This window comes from Lutjanus erythropterus, chromosome 20, assembly GCF_056507025.1.
Source record: "Lutjanus erythropterus isolate fLutEry1 chromosome 20, fLutEry1.hap2, whole genome shotgun sequence".
NCBI lineage: Eukaryota > Metazoa > Chordata > Actinopteri > Lutjaniformes > Lutjanidae > Lutjanus > Lutjanus erythropterus.
Window position 1 is genome coordinate 11524174 of NC_139336.1, and position 23389 is coordinate 11547562.

Below are 23389 nucleotides of genomic sequence, written 5' to 3' on the forward strand. Positions count from 1 at the left end.
TCCTGTGAATATTTTGAATACAGGTTTTCTGCATTTTGTCTGACATGTCGGTATCCAATTCTTTCTCTTAGTCCTTCCTAAATGAATATGACAATTTTATACATGGTGCAATTATCAAGAGACTATCCAAAGCCACACAGTGAGGTTTCTGCTTGTACAGTTTGACATAAGCCCTTAAAAAAAGTTGCAGCGTGTAGTGAAAAAATGTGGCCCTATCATAACGATCGCTGGTTGATGTTTATTTTTTGACCTCAATAAAACAACACGCAAATTAAGCAGATACATCCGGCACGCCTGGGGCCTTACTGTATTACCAATAATTCAATACAGCTAATAGAATGTACCATTGTTATTTCAGTGAATTAAATAACATTTCACAGCCACTCCAAGCAAACATGGCTGCTGATGGAGTCCCTTATCGGCCCGCCTCAGGAAATTGGAGCTATAAACACAGTCCAGAAAACCGTTTATTTAATTGATTAGGACTTCCTTTATACTGTTCCTGGTGCACTGCCATGCCTAATACACACCCGCTTTGGCTACGAAATATAAAGATGTTGCACACTGCCAACGTTCAGAGCCAGTCAACTGTATAGTTGATGTGCAGTATTGCTTTTGGTTTGATTTAGGATTTGAACATAGGCTAAATTTAGGACTTGAGCATGAGGTTCTAAGGAGCAAAAGCAGTCCAAAGCTAAAATATTATTGCTACACTCTTAGAAATAAGGGTTTAGGTTCTACTGAGAACCATTTGCCTCTGAAGCCATCATGCGTTCTTTGTAAGAGTATTTGTTTTTCATTGAAAACACTTTTAATCCAAAGACCTCTTTTTGAAAGAAAGGATTGTTGAAATTCTTGAGGAACTCTTTCATCAAGACAGAAAGGTAGAACACGTCATAGGGGTTCTTGGTGAAACCTTTTCTAGAACTCTCTTAAATCGCTTTATAAGAGGTTCTGCCAAGAACCAAAAGGAGGGACAAGCCGAAGAACCCTTTATGGTTCCAGTTATCATGTTTATTTGTAATAGTGTACTGGTAAAACCAACCCTCTGCATTATGTAATATGTCTTGTATATCATGGCCGTCAAAACAGTACATCACCAGTGAGATTTATTGCTCCTTTGCAGCTGACGTGCAGAAGTCGAAGAATATTTCTGGCAAACTTCATCCTACATAGCTTTCAACACTGCTTCAGTTCCCAGGAGTATTCTTTATTTTTCATGTGAATTTTTGAGAGGTGAAGCTTGTGATAGTTTTTCCAGCATTGCAAATTAGTCCAAGAGGAAAAAAATCCTTCATGTTTGCAGTTGAGTGTTGGCAGAGCGGAGATGTTTGCTGTGTCACTGCAGAGAGAAAAGAGGGCTTAGAGGATTTGAACAGTCTTATTAGAAGGTAAATCAAGAGGGAAGGATTTCCACAAAAACACTGGGCTTTGACGCAGGACTTCTAATACTAAGGCTTTCATTCCTCGTCCACTCTTGCTTCTACAGTTGCTACAGACATGCCATTTTATACACACACACACACACACACTCCACTCTACTCCAGCCCTGAGGTCCTATTTCCGGTCTGGGGTGTATGAGCGAGACCAGCCTGCATCTGTGTAGGACTGGAGCTTATTACACACACACACACACACACACACACATGTTCCTGTGAGCATTGTTTATGAGTGTGTGAGTTGACTCTGCGCGTCATGTTGCTGCTGTTGGTGCTTACTTTCCTCTGTTTCCTCTGATGCGTTTTTTTTTTTTCTTTTAAGCAGGAACTCATAAAACTCCACTCCAGATGGAAAAAACATGTTGCAGCTTCATATCACACAGAGGTTCATTCACACAGCACACAGATACACACGCACACAGACATGCACCAGCCTTAGGTAGTATTGCTGTAAACTGTCACTTGCAGACAATACAAGTTTTGTTTCCAACAATTGTTTTTAGACCTTTTGCTCTCATAAAGCTGCTGCTCCTGTCTTAAAGCAGGCTGTTTTCTATATGTGAAATTACTCAGGACACACACACACACACACAAATGATTGCTAATCATGTTGAGTCTAAATCCAAAGGGGATTTTTGTTTTTCCATGTTTCAGGAACCGGCTTAAGTCCATGTTTCCCAAAGAACTGCTTTGTGTTGAGGGTTATGAAAGAGGAATATATGCATTTTTCATCCAGATTAACTCATTCTTGGCTGAAGTTAAGAAAAATGAACACAGAAGCCACTGTGTTTTGTTTAAACAGATTTTGTTTATGTATCCTAAATCCCTATAAATACAAGTTCAAATACAATGTTTGAAAAACATTTATCATAATTTAATTGATAAATTATTTAATTGCTTAAAGAACACTGTTTTCCATATAATGGCCATTTGATGGTTTGATGGTTTCATTGTTGATGCCTATAGGTGACCCCAGACAAATACTGCAACGCAAATCCTTAAACTTCAGGGGAACTTGCAATCCTGATGCACAAAGATAGTTACTCAATGCTTTTTCCCCCTATAGCATTAACATTTAAAATGTTTATTAATTAACATTTAAACTATTTTGTGCTTTCAGAAAACACCACTACCACCATGGATGAGGAACAGTGTTACTACAATGAGACCATCGCCTTCTTCTACAACCGCAGTGGCAAGTACCTTGCTCAAGACTGGAACACCGTCAGCAGGCTGGTGATGGGTCTGGGCATCACCGTGTGCATCTTCATCATGCTCGCCAACCTTCTGGTGATGATCGCCATCTACGTCAACAGGAGATTCCACTTCCCCATCTACTACCTGATGGCCAACCTGGCAGCTGCTGACTTCTTCGCCGGACTGGCCTACTTCTACTTGATGTTCAACACGGGACCAAACACGAAGCGTCTGACTGTTTCCACGTGGCTGCTGCGCCAAGGCTTGATTGATACTAGCTTGACGGCGTCTGTGGCCAACCTGCTTGCCATCGCTATTGAGCGCCACATCACCGTGTTCCGCATGCAGCTACACACTCGCATGAGTAACCGACGTGTGGTGGTGGTGATTGTCATAATCTGGACCATGTCCATAGTCATGGGGGCCATCCCCAGTGTGGGCTGGAACTGTATCTGTAGCATTAAGTCTTGCTCCAACATGGCGCCGCTTTACAGCAACTCCTACCTGGTCTTCTGGGCAGTGTTTAACCTAGTGACTTTTGTTGTCATGGTGACACTATATGCCCACATCTTTGTCTATGTGCGCCAGAGGACCATGAGGATGTCACGGCACAGCTCTGGACCACGACGCAACAGAGACACCATGATGTCTCTGCTGAAAACCGTGGTGATTGTGCTGGGTAAGGAAGAGATCTATCTGTCTGTCTGTCTGTCAATCTATCTGTCTTGCTTCCAGGTTTTCAGGGTCCAGGGAGCACACACTTGATACTGACCTATCTCTTTTTATTCAGCTTTTTATCTGTACACAGTTATCTATACACTACATTTATACCGTCTTTATCTATCTAGCAAGCTAGCTATACTGTGCATATATTTAGTAACATATCTCTGTAGCAAAGAGTACAACATTTAATGTCATCAGCAGCAGCAGAACAATGAATCTGTTGATGAGTCTTGTACCATTCAGCAGATTGCCCAACCACAGTGTCTGCCTAGCACAACTGTATTCCTCAAATACACCATTTCAGCCAACTCAACCGGTGCATCTCTAATTCTGATGCATTTGATGAGTCAAGGCAACACTGCGTTGCAATTGCATTTCACTTTGCTGATGCCATGTTTTCAGCGTTGTGGAAATGCACTCTGCAGCTGTCTGGTGGCTTTGTAAATGGTTTGTTCAAGAAATAGGAGCATTGTCTCAACTCATAACAGAGCACTCCCTCCTTCAATTTATCAAACAATTCAGAATCACCAATAAGTGGTTTTCACAGGACAGCAAAGATAGTAGTTATAATATATATATTTTTCTTAGGTATAGAAATGGAACAGAGAGAAAGATTGCTGCCATAGCAGTTTGATGAATGTGGTTTATTGAGTTTATGTACTCTTTTTTTCACTGTAAGCAAAATCAATTTCCTTATTTCCTGAAGAAAATGAAAGTGAAGATTTACAGCAACAGATGCCTACTTCTGCATATTTAGAGAATAATTTTCTGGGAAAATGCTCAAAATCATCAATTTTTTAAGTTGGAAATTATCATGAGCCCCTCAGTGTCCCTGTCGATGTCAAGATTTGTGAAATATTCACAGATAACCCACAGGTGATCAAGATTATTAGTTACATTAACAGTGGTTGTGCAGTATAAGGCCATGCTGGTAAGACACGCTCAAGATGCCTCAGGCCTCAGCACATCTTGTTTTGATAGAAATTATGCCTGATGTACTGTTTTTGCATGGTGGTATTGTTTTTGTGGTTGTAGTGACAAGCCTGTCCTGTGATGAAACAGAGCCTGTTTTATTTTCAAGCTGAGCTTTGTGTGTGTGTGTGTGTGTGTGTGTGTGTGTGTGTGTGTGTGTGTGTGTGTGTGTGTGTGTGTGTGTGTGTGTGTGCAGCCTGACAGTTTTACGTCTAAGCACTGAGCAGCGATATGTTCCCACTTTGCAAGTCCCCAGGCTTCTTCAGTGGTGTGTAATAAGATAGAAGCATTGCTCTTTTTTGCTTGGACTGACTGGAGTAGAGTAGCAGACTAACTCAGTCGTGTGTCAAGAAAGTTTGGAGTGTGAATTGTGGGAAAAGCACTTCTTACTGCCTGGAAGCAGGATGTGTTGGTCCCAGACAAAACATACCAAAGGATTCCATGTGATTTGTCTCCTATGTGCCGTGTTATCTCATCCTGTTGCCTCTGTTGTCTTTACTCCAACCTTAATTCAAAGCAGTCAAAACAGTAGATTGTGCTCTGTAACCTACACTTTGTATAAAACTGAAGAACATACATTTTCTGCTGCGTAGAGATGCTGTATATGTTTCTACTTATTTAATTTGTCTGGTATTTCAACAGTTTTTCTGAAAGGTGATGAGCATGTCTGAGTCTCATGTGCAGACAGACACCTCCGCTTAATGGCTATAAGGTGCAGATAGATCGGCCAACTGTTAAGTAAATGAATGAATTACGTTGTACACTTCATCGAGTGCAGATCTCTGCCAGTCAACAGATAGCAAAGCACCACCGCAATGCCACCACAACTCCCAGATGCAACCAGCAGACATTGGCAGTTTTTTCTGTATTGCAAACTATAGCAGTAGTAGTGGTAATAGTAAGTTTTCTCATATTGGTGAGGTGTATCCAAAGTTTTAATGAAGTGTTTTTGTATAGTATAGTTTCATTTTTCATCAACATGCATAGAATAGTGTAATGGTATTGTAATGAAGCATTCTGGGTTCTGGGTGTAAACTTAATAAGACAACAATAAGTCCAAAGTTCTCAATGTAAAAATTGCTATTTATTTAGAGCAGTGCAGGCAACCAGGCAGTTTTACAACAACATAAATCATATAGAAATGCACATTTTTGGAGAAACTCAAAAAATCTGAAATTCCATATAATTTGCACTTGATGTTGACTGTTCATAGATCCGAGGCTACATGTCCTATTGTAAGTTCAAATAGATAATAACCTGTGAATGGACCATGGTTGCACCTAATAAAGATTATTCTGTGAAGAAGCTGAAAGATAAGACTGAGGCCAGAAAAGCAAGTTCACTTGTAGAGGAAAGCACAGTTGGTTCATATCTCTTTTACTTCTTTTCTGCTTTGTCTTTTTAGTCATCGCCATTCTCTTCCTTGATTAATATAATTACCAAATTTAAAATATTCAGTATAACAGTGTAATGTCTGTTGTAACAGTAAAACTGCTTAAATGCTTTTGATTGAGTAGAGCTACGTGGCCTGCATTAGGAGCACAACAGTATATCACATCTTTTTCCATTGTGTAATGGTTGAATCAAAGTTTAAAAGTCCATGTGTCATCGCAGTGGCTCCCGCCTTCTTTTAGTGAGTGTTCCATACAGTACTACAGAGAAATGTCTGAGTCATAATAACACTTGCTACCATCCCTCAAGAAACCCTGTAAATAAATGCAAAACATGTTCCAAATGCTGAGAAATGACTTCATCCCTAAACAGCAGAGGATTCCTTAGAAATTAAACAAACTACGTCACTCCCTGTCTCAAGTGTTTCTCAATATCAGGTTTTATCAGTAAAGGCACTGGCGTGACAGTCACTGCTTTTAATGAACAAAACGGTTTATCTAGAAGAGAAAGGTTTTTTATGTAGCCACAAGCTAGAAACTAAACAGTGTACTGCTGTGAAACAGCAACAAAATATACAGTATTTTAGCCACTTAAATACATACACCTAAAAAAATCAGTAGTAATTTAAGTGTACACTATATTTAGAATATTTTCACCACTTTACTTTAAAGTCAGACAGGCTTCTCAGATTGGAAACTGCTCTTTCTTTATTGCGGTCTCTAAACCAACCAAACTCCATATGCAAAATCAATCATTTTATCTCGTAAAGTTGCTGCTCTGCCACTGCCTCCGTCTGTTAGCTTGTGTAAATTATTGTGTGACTTCTGTGTTTTAAAAGCTGAGCTTGAGCTGACTTTTTTAGGTTGACCTTTTTTTAAGTGGCTAAAATCAGTTTTGCTGCTGTCTCTGTCCCCAGCAGTACATTGCTTAGCTTCCATGCTGGTGCTCCTCCGTGCTTCTCCAAACTGGGGGTGCGCGGACTGCCATCTGCTGTAGTTGACATGCTGTCTATTGACAAAATCCCTCATAAAACCCCATTTCAAATATCCCTATAAGGGAAAATTCAACAATTCTTAAAATAAAACAACAAGGTTTCTCCCCCTTTCCTGTATATGACAAAATCGATTTTATGCTTTAGCTGAACTACAAAGGCAAGTTGAAGTGTATTTATTTATCGTCTGCTATTGGTAAAATCCCTTTTACGATAGTTATCACAGTTATTAATTTGAATTATTAATGTTTTGAATACCTGAACAAATTGCATTGGTTTCTTCTTTACTTGTGCCAAACTCTTACTGGGAAAATAAATCTTTCGAGTGTGGGTGTGGGTGTGTGTTTTGGTTCAGTCTGTAATCTACTGCTGTTTCTGAGTGAGGTCATTTTTAAGCACTGGAGGTAGGTGCTTCTTTCAATTGGATATACAGTGCAATCACTTATTCACATCTGGTGGACACTTATCTCCTTCTTTCCTTTGAAAAATACCCCATTGCCTGTTTTCATCTTATACTAGCCAGTGCAAAACAAAAAAGGTCGTAAGTCATTCAGTCTCCAGTGAGGTCAAATTTGCCATTGAGTTCCGGGGTTTGATAATGTTCGACTTCTTTGGGGAAGATTACAATGAGTAGACGGGAAATGTAAACCCCACAACGATCCCTATCCAGCTTTTCCCATCTGCTCACCAGATGATAATGACTGGTCCCCTGCTGCCTGCTGTCCAGTCCACTTGTCCCTCTCAGGATGCTGTAAAACCCATCATGGGTATTTTGTTCTAGGAATGACAGGATGACATGGGAGAAAAAAGACCAAGATGGTCACACACACTTGCACACATTGCATAAGTGCAGACGCATACAGTAATATGTACACATAGATTCTCTCACACTCAGATAACCCCTCCGGCTCAATTAAGAACAGTGGGAAACAAGGTTTGTTCCATTCACATAAACTCTGATGCACTCACTTAGTCAAATGATGGGAAAACAAAACCAGAATCTGGCTTGTACTTGATGTGTTTTGCCAAAGACAATAGAGACAGACAGATACACACACACACACATGCACACACGGAAATGGCATTTATCCATATTCATACAGACAGACATATTAAGTCATTGCTGATGTTTAAAAGTACTTTGTGGAGTTTTTGACCACTAATAGTTCTGTGGAGCAAAGTTTTTACTAATGGTGTGTGCACCTCTGCATATGAAGACATACATGCAAACGAGAATGGGGGGTGACATGATACACCAATCTACAAGAATAAAATTTGCATTTTGGAACACAAAACAGCAAACTTAATCAGGCAAACTCAGTCCAGCATTGCATGATGGAAAATGTGGGCAGTCGCTACAGCCTTAAGAATAGATGTATAGGGTGGATGGGAAATGTCTTTGCAATATAGGCATATGCGCAGAGATAGAGTGATTTGTTTCTTAAAAATAATGTGGGACTGGGCCAATGAATTGGGCCCCCTATAGTGGCTGAATTGCCCCAGATTAGGCTGCAAGTAGTTTGTGTGGTACAAGTCCTTGTAATTTAGTGATCTGTAAAAATCTCCACTTGCATTAGATGGCAGGGTAGAACTTCAGGTGTGCCAGTTCTGTTGAACTTTTTTAATGTAGCTGAACATGCAAAAACAGGCAATTGACCCTTTTCCCATGGTCAGTAGACCTGCTGTTTTTTTTCTGATGTGACGTTTTTAAAAGTCTCTGTATGTTCAATTCTTACTTTTTTGTAGCTTCTAACTGAATGTCTGTGGTTTGAAGTTTAGTTTCTCTCCTGCATACCTGTTTGTACATTCAGGTAGCTGCTTTATTTTGCTGTTTCAAGTTCACTTCAATTACAGCTGATGAAAACCCAATATTTCCTGAGTTTCCTGCTTCATAATAAAAGCTTTTAGATAATAAAATAACAGGGGACTTTTACTTTGAAGAATATGTAGGAAATTAAACGTTTGTCCTTTGTTCATACGCTCGACTGAGGACAAGACCATCATGAAAAAGGAGCAAAAGAGTCATGGAAGTTACAGAGGGAGGCAAAAATCCTTCATTTCCTCCTCAGAAAAGAGGCGAAAATGAGGGTTTCTGCATGGGTGTCATGGTTACATCACTGCCGATCAGAGCTGGAGCCGATAAATACCCGTGACTAGTGCAGAGTCATTTGACCCAGGAGTGCATGCTGATTGTAACCTTTCCCACTGGAGACAAAAGCCAGATGTTAGTGGGTGTTTTGTCCAGTGTAAAAGGGGATTTAGACAATTACAAGTCATAGACAGCCTTGCTAGTGCATTTGACCACTGTTGCTTCTCTGCTGAAAAAGAAAAAAAAAAGTTGAATGACACCAACAGCGATTCTCTTCATCACTCTTCAATGAGTCAACAGAACCATCAAATTAGGCATGACCCTTGTTCACTGTGTGTGTGTCTGTGTGTCAGGTGTTGGCTCTTGTTGGGGCCTTCTGTGAATGATTTGATTATCTTAAAGCCCATGGTGCTGTATGCGGTCACATCGTCAGACAGTGTGGAGCGCCAAGACATACCATCAGCCCAAACACATGCACACAGATGCCATATCAATGACTTACACTTGTTCCAAGATCACAATGTATAACCAATCAATGTTCAGCACAAGAACTGTTTTTTCTCCCTACTAGTGCACTGCATTTGACAGAGAGCAGAAACAATCAGAGCTAACTGCAACCCTCCAATATGCTGTCAGCATGGAAACATGTCTGGTGTGTGGCTCGCAATGTCACCTGTTTTCTGAGACGCGCTCATAACGCAAGAAATGCCGGCTCACAGCGCAGCTTTTCTAATCACTCAGCGGCATCTGTGCTTATGAATCCTGTTTCAGGGGTCAGTTGTTCTTTTCTGGCAACTCCGATTGAACATCCACTGTGAAATTAAATGCTTCCAGGGTCTGTAACTACTGACCAGCATACTTTGTTTATTCGTTCAGCTTTTCCAGTAAGCCTGGATTTGTAAGCGAGCATTAACAAAAGTATAATTGAGTATTATCCACATCAACTCTGCCCATTAGGATTTGTAAAAATCCTGCAAATCATGTGACACAATCAATCAAAAATAGCTCTGGTAAGGAATTTGTTTTTGTGTGCATGTGTCAGATTGATTTTGTGACAGTTATTGTTATCTTGAGGTTGATTTTTTCCTATGATATTTTTTTTCTTTTGATTCATGAAATACACATAAAAACATTTACAACATTTTTTCCTGTCCATACACTAAATAGTACGAATGTTAGAATTTACTGTTAGAATCAAAAGCTGCTTTAACAGATCAGTGAGCAGGATTCAATGGCATCCTTATATTAAAACATATATATATATCGGCCAATACTGTATGTCATTTTCAGCATCAGCCTCAAAAGTCCAGTATCAGTCAGGTTCTTCTTTCATGGTTGTAAATGACTGTTGGGGATTGTTTCCAGTGCATTCTGGGACAGAATATCAGAGGACATTTTAATTTGAAAACATCTGTGTTCATAGCCTGAAGTGCAGCAACAGAATCTGGTGGCACCAAACAGTGAGCAGATGAAAAAAATCTAACCGTACACAGACAATTTTTCTCAACAAAACAGATGCAGGAAAGGACTGGTTGAAGTTCAAGGACCAAAGTGCCGCTTTGAATGCAATTTTAGACAATTGGAATCAGAATTTGGTGGTGAGTGGCATGGTTGTGGCTAACAGTCTGGATTTGATCTAAACCATAGCAGAACACAACAGTGCTCTCAGTGTGCATTGTTCTTATTGTCGACTTTTGTCTTTTTGTTCCTGAAACAGTGAGAAAAAAAAGAGAAAAAGGTTTGATTTATATCTGCAGATCTGCAAATATACTGCAGCCTGTTTGTGCGGGCAGAGCAGAAAACCTTCATTACAGCCATTTCAAAGACTTCACTGTACTTCCAGTCAAAAGCGTGTTTCATTTGCCATTAGATCAGTGTGACACCATCACCAGACTCCATCACTGTGAACACCACCAGCCTCTTTATCAATAACTGTAAACACTCAGCTACTGAATGTGAACTTTTATCTAATCTACACTGTGTGTGTGTGTGTGTGTGTGTGTGTGTGTGTGTGTGTGTGTGTGTGTGTGATTATTGCTATGGGAAAGAGGGGAGAGGAAAAACAACCCCTCTGTGGACAAACGGGAAGCCAACAGGCCATTTCAGAAATCTAGATATAATGGGTCTGTCCACTGACTGATTTCAGTGAGATCATGGCCCCGACCACAGATGATGGTTTCGGGTTCAGAAAATGATAGATAGGGATGAACAGAGTGAGAGATAAGGGAGAGAGGTGAAATTAAGAGACAGACATGAGAGTAGAGAGGAAGAGAGGTTGCAGAAAGGAAGGCGTAATTAAGAAAATAGAGATAAACGGGAGAGATGCAAAGAAAATAAAGAAGTAAAGTCGAATATAAAAAATGAATGGGTAAAGATAGAGTATGGGGGGAGAGAAAAAGAGAGATGCAACTGCAGAGATTAATGGGAGGAAAGGGAGTGAGCCATACAGAAGAATGAGAGCAGTAATTTAATATTGGGTGTTTATTCATTTTTAAGGGCCTGAGAGAATTGCACATTAGCGGAAACATAAGCTGACGCGAAGACATGTGAGAAATAATAGTAAGACATGAAAATCCCTGATAGCAGAATGTGAAGCTCTATAATGAGTTTAATGTGTAGCTACATGTGGAATATATCAACACAATGTACAGAAACTCAGAGGTGTGAGACACAGCATTATAAGGATCACAGACTTAAAGGTCCGTTTGGGGGATTTACAATGAACTTTGCACTTGCTATAATAAAATGTTGACATTACTGATTACAGTTTATAATGACAGATTTAATTTCATTCCAGTAAACTATGGTAAGGAAATTGTAGATTTATTTTGGTGTGATGTCCTCTTCGTAATATTGCAATGTGACCATGAGATAAAAAATGTAACGTGCTCTTGTGGACCGAGATGTAGGACAACTCTGTTTATTTATGGAGACTGGAAGTTTTGTTTTCCTGAAATTGGGAAGACTAAAGTATCAGGATGTGTTAGCGTAATCAAAGCATTTTTTGATTAAAATGGATGAATTTCCAACTTTCCCTGTGCAGGAACACCAAACTTCAGGTTCTTTTAGGGCCATACCTGCCCTCCCTATATTGCCGTCAAGTGTACAACCCAGGCAGATGTTTAAACGGAGATGTCAGTGTCCTTAAAATATATTTTGAAATCCTTAGTTTTGTATAATCTGGGTGTGTAGCCAAAGAGAAATAATTCTGCTTTTCCATTGTATAAGGAGAGTTTATTATCAGAGAGCCAAACACTGATGTTTGTCAGCTGCTCACTGAGCCTTTCCTGGAGTTAAGCCAAGTCTTTATCAACAACCGCCAGAGCTGAGTTGTCTGCGTATATGAAGAGGTCACATTTACATGCCTCTTCCATATCATTAATACACACTAGAAATAACAAGGAGCCTAACACACTCCCTTGGGGAACACCACAGCTCAGGGGACAGGCTTCTCAGTAATGTCCATTTACTTCCACTATTTAGACACTAGTGCACAAGTAAGACTTCAGTCATGTCAGTGCTGTTGTGACACAATCCCAATTTAACCCTGATTATAATGGAGAAGATAATGTACTGTACATGATTTCTGTCATTAAAATGTTTTTCAACAGCTCACGCATATTAGAAACCAGAAGATCTTAAACAAAATGGAGAATCTTGATGCAAGTGTATTACAACTAATGTAACTTTGACTTGGATGGATGATTTGTGACTCATTACCACATGTTTCAAATTAATGCAAGTTGTTTGTTTGAAGCATGGCCAAATGACTGGAAACTGATGGCAGCATCAAATGCAGGCAATCCAAAAAAACATAATTTCTAGTTAAACGGCTAAACATGCATAACCACCAGCTTGATCCTTTAAGCCATTCAACCTCATATTTATGTAATTCTGTAGCGCTCTGCATGGGACTGAGGGCAATAGAACAAGCTGCTCCAGACAATGTGTCAGTAACACCGAAAAACGTCATAAACATATTCTCCCAGGAAGAAACATGACACGTGAGCCATCAGAGCAAAGCCTTTTCTAACAAACACTAAGTTAGATTAGAAAAGAGATCCACATCTCCTAATTTGAAGGAGGAGGTAGTGCACAGAGAGAGAGAAAAATTCTCACAATTGTTGCTCAAAATCCCCTAATGATGTATGAAGCAAAGAGCTTTAATGCCGAAAGTGAAGCTCTCGGTTTCGGGTTAATAATGATTATAATGTTGATTGCAAGGCTAAGCATGCTGGGATGGAATGGTAAGTTTTTCTCAACACTGTCCAATTTTTTTCATGTTTGTGTGTCTGAGCACTCCTCCATCTGTCTTTGTGCCATGTATAATTATGTGAGTGTTTGCGTGTGTTTGTGTCTGCACATGTGAGTGTTTATCCGTGTGTGTCTCCCCTCAGTTCTGCATCTGTGTGTGTGTGTGCGCATTTATGGGAGTGTTGAGTTCATTGCCGTTGTCTGGTCCCCATTATTTCCTTATTTTTGTTCCCATTATCCTCTGTTCTCTGTCTTATGAAAGCCCATTTCCGCCAGGAAAAAGATACTAGGATACTAGATACTATGTCTATTACTTTTAGTTTAAAAAAAAAAAAAAGTCAAAATGGTGAGATAGAGCTTTAACAATTTTGAGACTAATAGAATCTGATATGATGTCAGAATTTTCATAATTTCTTTTTTGTCTTTTGTATTTATTTTGTTTCCCTGGGCAAAATGAGCTTCCATACACGTTGGATCCAAACTGTATTAGACTGAACAGGGAATGTTGTGACACTTCCTGGATTTAGTTGCTCAGTCTCAAAGGTCTCAGTGACGATTTTGACATCAAGCCCTTCTTGCCACAGTTATTCTCCTACAGGTCCTGACTGATTTCATATTCACTGTATTCTGTGAGATGCTGTCCAGCGTTGTGGACCAAAAAGGTCGAATCCCTCTGCAGCAGAAGATGATCCTTCAAATGTCACGTGTGTCACTGTCGCTATGAGCAGGACATAACAACAGCCGTTCATGTCTCTTGCTTCTGTGTCATTCCCAACTCTATCAAGACCTGGAAAGTGTTTTTCCACGCATTCCCAGATTTTCCAGGCCTGCGTCACCGTCGTGTTTATTTATTTTCTTCCTCTGACTTTCCATTTCTTCTGTCTCCTTTCCCTCCATGTGGCATTTTGTGACAAGGCAAAAGGATTCACTCAAGTCCTATTTGTTTCCTCCGTTAACTAAATCCTGCTTTACCCTCCGCGGGCCTGATGTGGCTGGTCTATGTGGCAGTGGTGAGGCGGACACTTTTTTTTTGGGGCAATGTAAAGAGGCAACTTTGAGATGAAGGGTGTAGCACATGCAACTTTATACCCCTGGCTTTAGAGAGGAAATGAAAGAATCCAAGGGTGAAACCTCTCAGGTCATGGCGTCACACAAAGACTGTTTTCTTTCTCATTTTAAGGGAAAATCAGGACAAACATACTGCAAATATACATGACTTCCACCCCATTTAAAACAGAAAAGGATAACTGGTGAAAGAGGTTATGTGAAAGAGCGGAAGAATGAAGAGGAATGTTGAAGAATAATTTGTGATTTAACAGAGATAGGAAGTAATTAAGTACAAATACTTGTTACAAGTTAAGTATATTTTTCAGGTATTTGTACTTTACTTAAGCATTTATTTTTCTGACAGCTTTTTACTTTTCCTCCATTATATCTCAAAACAGGCTTGTTACTTTGGTTATGTACAAAAAGTACGTAAAAAGTCACAACAAAACAAAAACAATGTAACAAGAAGAAAATGACATAAAAGATATAACAAGCCGAAAATTATTTAATAAGACGCAAACGCTGGAAAAGGTGTAACAAGATTAATATGATCTAACATGACATGACAAGATGAAAATGACATAAAAGATGTAACAAGACAGAAATGCTGTAAGAGATCTGTAACATGACAAGTATGACATAACAAGATGAAAAAGACATAACAAGACAAAAACAACTTAACAATACATAAGACAGAAATGACAAAAAAATGTAACAAGAGGAATATGATGTAACATGGCCTAATTCAATGTAACAAGATGTAACAAGATGTGAAAGACAGCAAGACGAAGTCAACTTAGCAAGATGAAAACGGTCTTACAATACATAACAAAACGAAAATTACATAACAAGATAGAAACGACGTGCCAAGACAAAAGCGACTGGAAAGTGCAGCAATACAAAAATGTAAAAGATGTAGCAACATGAGACAAAAATGAGATAAATTGCCTAATAAAACAAAAATAGGTGAGATTCAGTTATCTTTTCACAGTTTTTTTTGCACAGTACTTTTATACTTTGGGTACATTTCAGAGCCTGTACTTTATCACTTATATTGCAGAAAATAAATTAAATCAGCACTTCTATTTTTACCAGTCTTTTTTTTCACACAAGTATCCGTATTTCTGCTTTAGTACAGATTGTGTGTTCTTTCGCCACTTCTGGACTTTTAACAGTTATTTTCTTATGTTTTTTTTGCCTTACACAGACAAAAATATAGGCTGTGGTTAGGCTTGATTTCAGACTGAAATATGTTTCCAGCAGCACTAACACAAAATTAGAAAGTGTTGCTCAAGACAGGAAACATGGTCATGAAATACAGTCATAATGGTGATCTCAAGTATTTTTCTTGTTTTTTGGCTTTTGGTTGTTTTTTTTGTGCTGAGTTATGTTGTGCTCAGGGTAAGATGTTTCACTGAGAGACAAATAATTCAGATAGTTTCTCTGCTGGGCTGCGAACCATTTCAGAAATTTATCAAACTCTGGATAGTCTGCCTGCATAGCTGAGAAGTGAGGTCAAGCCTTCGCTGCAGCTGCCGCCTGCAAAACACTAACAGATAACAGGCCTGCCTGTCAATATCCCCCCTCTCTCTCTCTCTCTTTCTCCGCTTGCCTAATTTCTCATCAAGACTTTTTGTTTTACAGCCTCAAGAGTGTAATGTCCTGCAGTTGTCTTATACTTGTGACAAATAGCATCTGTTGACTGAAATCAGAGCACTTGAACTTGATATTAATGAGTAATGAGTCAGTGACCCCCTTCTCTAGGCAAACACACTTAAAGTGATGATACATCTACTCACCCAAATGAGGTCCGAAGGTTACAGATATGATGATGGAATACTGGAGATATGGTTGCAACATTGAGGTAGAGGTCAGTAGTTTATGTTTCTGTACATGTTTCACATTAAGGGAGGGACAGTGGCGGATATGGATTTAGATTGGCGGCTCAATCTGATTTCCTGAGGAGTCAGGAATCCCATCTTACTTCCTAAAAAACAGCCATTTGTGGTTTCTTTTAGTGATGGCCATTAATTCATGATGACAATTTGTTCGCCTAAATTTTACCAGCACATTAATATGTGTCTGTTTCCTGTAATGATCCTACAGTATGTAACATTTTTAAAAGCCTGGACAAATTAAATTGAAAGTACGAGATCAGAAAACACACATATGATGTGTTTTAGAGAAACACAGGTGTCATTAAAATCTCAACAGTGATAGTATATTCAAAGTATTCAAAAGATTCGACATATCTATGTCATATTAAAAAGTTGTTTTAAAAATGTCAGTATTGACATCAACTAGCTGGCTGGCTGGCATGTTTTTACCACACAGCCAGATGTTATCAGTCCCAGCAGTTTTACTCATATTCAGGAGGATTCTTCTTCTTACATCCTCTGTGGACACTGATCGTAGCTCGTCCTCTGGAGGCAGACTAAATTTTACAGCCGACCCTGTGTTGAAGAGATCAAAGTGAGCATAATGCATTTAGCTTATCTGGTAAAATGATGATACATAATGAGGACACACCTGCTTTTGTAGCCTGTAACATTTTTAATTGCCCTCCACGTATCTTTGGTGTTGCTGGCGTTGAGGTTGCTGATGCCCCACTTTGCCTCCTTGATGCCATGATTTCAGCCTTGTCACCTACACAGATTGCAGATAATGGAATTGTGCTATATATTTACAATCAGGCTTAGAGGACAGCATTTAGTGGTATTTTAGTGGGCTCCATAACTGGCAAACAAATGCACTGTGAAAACAAAGCATTTGACGACACTGTACAACAGAAGTACTCAAAAGTGTAAGTAAAAAGTTTTACATGTGGTTGTAGAGTGAAATGGGTGTTTTTGTTCTGTAGACTGATGCCGGTGCGGTTCTTAAGTGATGGTGATGTGGTTGTAGAGTGATTTCTGTGTTTTTCAAGATAGACTGAAACAATAAATCTGACTTCACTTTTATGTTTCATCATTTGATCAATGGTTGTGTTGTCAGATACATTTTTAGAGACAAAATCTTAGAGCCATTCTTTTAAATCATATTGCACAATTTTGTTTTGCCTCCTATGTGTGTCATAACAAGAAAAACATTTGTAAGGTGATGCTGAAAACATATGTAACCATTTTGAGTCATCAGCATTTAAGTCTAAGTCTAAATGAATCATTGTTCTCAAGTGTGCAGGTCAGCAGAATTCATGTCTGAGTCAAAGGAAGTCATTGGTTTTCAAATGTAAATCACGAGTCATGAAAATAAAACTTACAGGAATCAATGAAGTCCAGGGCTTAGTTCTGGAGCCATTAAAATACGTACTAATAAGAAAAAATAATTGGGTGAAACACAGTACGTTAATTAGGGGGAAATCCAAGATCATCACACTCACATCACATTTTTGTGGTATTAACTGCACAGTCAGGCCAAGAGGAAACCAGGACTTAGAACAAAGCCAAGCCAAAAAAGGGAAACATCATGAAAGGTAGAAATAAGGCTAAATACACCAACATCTTGTTTATTTACATCAAAACCTGTATAATGGGAAAATTTAGCACTTCTCATGTTGACTGTAAATGTAGTTAATCGAATCAATAGATTTTGCAAAGACTGCAGTTACAGCCATGGGCACTGCGCTTAATCTGTAGATCAGGTGGTCCAGGTCATAAAAATTAACTTTCTGATCAACATGGGTTGCATGTGGGAAATAGGGTGCATTGAGATGATGTGTGTGCATTTGTGCATGAAGCACATCAGTACAAAGTCATTAATTAATTAATTCTGTTTCCTTAGGAGAGCTTCTACTGTCCTGTCAAGTTTATAACTACAGTTTTTAGTTTTGCTGTTTAAAAGTCCCACGATATTTGCTTCTGTGACTTTAGTGCCCACATGGAAACAAAATTGAAAAGCAGCCTCTCTAATTATTAAGGTGGATTGTCAAATAAAACACTCAGACATCAATACAACACACAATGAAGAAATCACCTGGTAAGCTAGTTGCTCGACATAATTTGAAAGGTAATATAGGCTTCAGGGACTGTTGGAGGTGTGGGTGCGGGTTTCTAAATATTCTTCATATAGACTGCAAAAACTTCTCCATGTTTTTAGCCTAAATGTCAACTGTAGCCTCTCAGACCTGATCCACGTGCACACACCTGAAGCGGGTACACAAGCTCTCGCCCAAGCGGTGCGGCTGCAAATGATGTTCCTCTTCTATGTCGAAGTCCTCCGACATTTTCTTCTTTGTTGAAAGTTTTTGAAGTCAGCTGTATGCATGTTGTCTGAGTTGCTTCCAGGTAGCATGTAAACACAGATGTGAAGGTATCGCAAGATCTCGTAAATCTCGTGTCGCGCCGCCTGGGGGAGAGCTTGTTTACCCGTCTTTTTTAAACATTCCTGTTTTCCTTTTCCCAGCACCAATTTAAAAAAAAAATCTCTCTGCTTTGTATCTCCTCAGGTGCATTCATCATCTGCTGGACCCCCGGCCTGGTCATCCTCCTTCTCGACGTCTTCTGCGCCAGCTGCAACGTTCTCACCTATGAAAAGTTCTTCCTGCTTCTCGCCGAGTTCAACTCTGCCATGAACCCCATCATCTACTCCTATCGTGATAAGGAGATGAGTGCTACCTTCAGGCAGATCCTGTGCTGTCAGCGGCAGGAGAACGTCAACGGGACGGCGGCGGAGGGATCTGACCGGTCGGCGTCGTCCATCAACCACACGGTGTTGAGCGGCGGTATGCATCACCACCACCACAACGAACATTCAGTGGTATAAAGAGCTCACGGAGATCAATCCACCTGCTTGAAGGGGTTAATCTCTTCTGGAGAGACTGACTGAAAGAAGGTAAACGGCAGCATGGGAACGTCAAGTGGGACTGTGAACAGGATATGAACTAAGACAGCAACATGATAAATTTGAGAATGAAGATTAGGTAGGTGGAGTGCAAACTTGATGAGATCACAATGAAGAAGAGGATGGCAACTATGAAGAAAGACTTTATCACTGTGTGGAGGAAGAAACAGGAGAAGTCTGATCTACGAGGACTCTGATAGGCTGTTAGTATTTTTGTTTAGTTGTTTATTATTTTCAGTTTGTTTTAAATGTGTTGTTATGGACGACGCTGATATGAACTATTTAAAAGTAATCTGTGAAATGAAGGTAATGCCAGTATAACCCATCCTCTGTCTCCGGCCTTCTCTAAACTTTGTATCCTGTAGTCGAGGGTTTCAGACTTTTGCCCTTTGATCCCCACTCTTAAGAAAAGTCTCATAACACCCAACATTATGTTACGCTGTCGTTCATATCAGTTGCAACACTTAGGGTCTGAATCCAGATCACTAGTTCATCTGTGTGGAAGGAAAGTCTTCAGGGGAAATTTAAAACAACACGTCATTATGTGCTCATAACATGTTACTGAATGTTAATACAAGTTATCTCCAGCAGCTTTAACTTTAAAATGATTTTGTGGAGGCTGAGTTCATGTTAGTGCTTGGATCTGTTTCCAGGGTTTCACCTTTTTCAAGTCAAACAGGACATCCTGCTACTGCTTATAAAAAAAAAAAATATATATATATATATATATATATATATAAATAGCAACATGTTTGACATGTTTAGTGACTTACCCAAAAATACTGCAATACCATTCAACCCATGTTTGTTTAAAGGTGCAATGTGTAAGATATGGCCAGAAGATGTTCCAAGATTGAACTAACATTATCAACAAAATGTGAAGAAGTAACAGTTCCAAAGTTACATCAAAGACATTGTATTGTGTTGCAGAGATATCTACTAAAGTAAGCATGCTAACCAGCTAGTACTGGCCCATCCTGTCTACTAATACCATTTTGTGCCTCAACAGGCAATAGTCCAATCCCACATTTCCCACGAAACATAAAGATGATACCCTTTCAGTTCAATAGAATTGCTCACCTGGTGCATATAGTGTTTCTCCAACTAGCTTGAGTCATAGACCTTGAATTGTGACAAAATTAAGGGTTTTTAAATTACTTTTATTGGCTCTAGGAAAGTTATACAAATGTAAAACCATAATAAAAAGAGACATAACTGACCTTGTTTGCACTTTGAGATGAACTGTCATTAGTTTTACAGATGTCTCTTGTATAATGGTGGCTTGGTTGGAAAAATTAGAGTGTAGTGAGAAGAAATTAGTGCCTGCCACATTTTACACATTGCTCCTTTAAATAACTGGAGCCACTATTCATTTCTTCAGCGGATTCGTCATTCGTCTTTCAATGGCCTGACAACCTAAATACTGTGTGTGACTCTTTATTCTACTGATCCTCTTCTCTTACTAAAATACAACACTTTCTTGCTTTCATCCAACTTAAACACACAAAGGATCCAGGATGTGCACAAATCCTAACAGTTGTTTCCCTCTAAATAAGGAATTAGAGACAAGTTGTTCCATGGATTTTACCAAAAAGGGGAGGAGGATGTTTGTAGTTCTAGAGCAGGCTCTGTGCCACAGTGTTATGTGGAGACAGGGTGAAGGTCATATCTGGTGAGCGTTAACAGACTTCAGATCAGGACATAAAATGTGCTGAGTTGTCTGCCTCTTGTGGTTTTATCAAGTGTCTCTGTGTCCATGAGGCTGCCTGAGGAAGAGAAGTGGAAGTGTGAAAGTTTAACCAGTGTTTATGTTTCTCTGGTGGTGGAAGTAGGATCTCTGGAACTGAAAATTATTGTAAATTATATATAATTAGAATTCTGAAAAACAGATGATATGGCCTCATATCATGCTGAGAGGTGACAAGCTGGGCCATTCTGTCTTTTCAACATGAACACGAAGACAAAGTGGATGTTAATTAAGGCCTGCTTGAATTTGTAGTTTTCAAGCTACATTTTGTCACAAATGATACAGTATCTCATATAAACAGCTATGACTGGATACACGGATCAGCTCTTCTACCACCAAAATCATGACACCGATGTGGAGCATTCAACTGTGTCACCAGATTAATAAATAGAGGTGGCAGAGCCAAAGAAAAAGCTTGCATGTATAGCCATTTTATAATAAAGCAAACTACTAACAAGTCTAATGGTTTATACCCACAGCTCTAGTGCTTTTAGCTAAGCACTAATGCCTGCATGCTAACTTACTCACAGCAAAAATGCTAACACAATGACGTAAAGCAGGTAATACCTGCCATGCAGACTATCTTGGTTTAGTTTGTTATGCATGCTAACGGTTTCTAATTCACTCTAAACACAATGTATAGCTGAGGCTTAAGTGAATGCCAACACATTTGTGGGTATTTGGTCATAAAAGAAAGTGTTGGACTAAAATAAGCTTGAAAATCTTGACCTGATGATGGTGCTACACAAGAAATGGTCGCCAAAGATATGACCTTTCTTCTTGAGGACATGAATGTCTGAACCAAATTTCATGGCAGTCCCTCTAACAGTTAAATCTTTCACTTCAGACTCATGAGCTCCACTTCAGATTAGCCTCAATATTTGCTAAAATCCCCTAAATCTCAAACTCCAGTATTTTTGATAATTCCGAGTTCATAATATGGTTAATTACTATTCTGTGAGTTCACTCTTACACTACTGCAGATAAATCTGTGTGGCTTTACAAGCACTCAAAGGAAAGTTCAGAAAAAATATATTTTCTTTTTACCAGAGACTGAAAGACATGCAGGTTACACTTTTTCTGTGACAGTGTTATTAGTGATATGAAGTAATATGGATGTCATCAAAAATAGATTATGTTTTGTTTGTCACAGTATGAGAAAGTTGTGGTTATGATAAGAGTTGAAATGCTTTGCATACAGATAAATCCCTGTTGCCCTGCCTCATCGTCTTTTCCCATAACAGCATCCCTCTTAATAGCCCCTCCAACCACCCACCCACCCCGCAGTCTCTAATGGACTAACCATAGTTAATTGAGCATTGTATAATGTAAAGTGTTCCTCTATTCATGACCCATGGAGCTTCTTCTTTATTCTGACGGCTCTCTGGCAATCGCTCAGACACGCGACTGAGACAACAAGAACTAGCCAATTACAGCTCAGTCATAGTAACAAATCACAGAACAGCTGGGTGGGACTAGGCTCAACAGTTGTGGGAAAAAAAAACACTGGGCAGGGCAGGATTTATGGCCTATACTGCAGCCAGCCATCAGGGGGCGATCAAGATGTTGTGGCTTCACTTTAGGGGAGCTGTCATGTCATCTATTTTTATAAGCCAATGATTTGAATTGCTGCATGTGACCATACCTCCCAAATGCAGGATTTTGTCTTATTAAGCAGCAGACAGCTGAAGTAACACAATGTCAGTAAAATATGTCAGCCATTTCCTGGTGCTAAGATCGTGATGTGGCTGCCATCTTTGGACTAAATGTTTTTAAACAGCTGTGCGAACTTCTTGCTTCCGGCCAAAAGTTTGGATACCTGACCCCAAAAGTCTTGAACAGAGGGACACTCCCACATTACGTATTTATAGCTTCCCAGTGATTTCAGTTGGGACATACTACAGTTTGGACTCTGTCCTTGTCTCATGTGAACCCCGGTGACAGGCATGTAGTGGGGTTACAATAATGTTGATGTTTACCAAAACAAGTTTATGGAATGTTTACCATACCACAACATTAAGCATTTACTGACAGCAGTGACAGATTACTGTTCAGTCTTACAATAATACTCATATGTCCATATGTGGACTCATATGTCCAGTGGCCTTCAGGGTGTTTTTCTTAATGAAGTGACTCCATGAGAGGTGAGGCAGAGTTGAGCCAATGCAGTGTTTGAATGGTGTTATATTATTTCCACAAGTGCACTCCCTGACTCCTGCTCATAAACTCAAGATCCGAAGCCAGCTGAAAGTCAGCCTGGTGATGCTATGACGTGCATTGTTAAAAATTGCCAGCTGAACGTTTTTTGTCCTGACTTGAATCAAAACACTTTTTGGCCAAAATACATAGACAAAGCTCCGCGCAGCTGACAAGAGAAGAGAGAATCACGGCCAAAAACACAGTCAGATGTTTTCCAGGAAGCAAGATGTTTGTCAGGGATTGAAGCTGCAGTGCTAAAATGAAGTACGCTGATAACTTTGCCTGTCAAAGTTGTTGTCTTGTTTATGAGTCTTTAAGTTCTTTTATCCAGAGAAAGGTTACAGATTTGGGAATTGTTTTCATTGTACCCTGTTGAGAGTGGGGTGTGGATTTCTTACTGTCTTTCCCCATCTAGATTTTTTACAGGTTGTTTTTGGCCTTTTAATCTCCTCATTATGCCTTTACACTGTAAAAAAAATACGCAATTTGAAAAACTCGAA

At 39.4% G+C, this 23389-nt stretch overlaps 1 protein-coding gene across 2 annotated transcripts in view; it reads left to right on the plus strand.

The window, feature by feature from the left end:
- Positions 1 to 19656, plus strand: part of lpar1 (lysophosphatidic acid receptor 1) — a 41827-nt gene extending 22171 nt beyond the window's left edge. For both annotated transcript variants that reach the window (XM_084745803.1, XM_084745805.1), the window contains exons 2-3: positions 2560 to 3315; positions 18549 to 19656. In XM_084745803.1, the coding sequence (XP_084601929.1) occupies positions 2577 to 3315; positions 18549 to 18865 (1056 nt within the window). In that variant the 5' untranslated portion in view covers positions 2560 to 2576 and the 3' untranslated portion in view covers positions 18866 to 19656. The remainder of the gene's footprint in view (positions 1 to 2559; positions 3316 to 18548) is intronic.
- The last annotated feature ends 3733 nt before the right edge of the window (positions 19657 to 23389 follow it).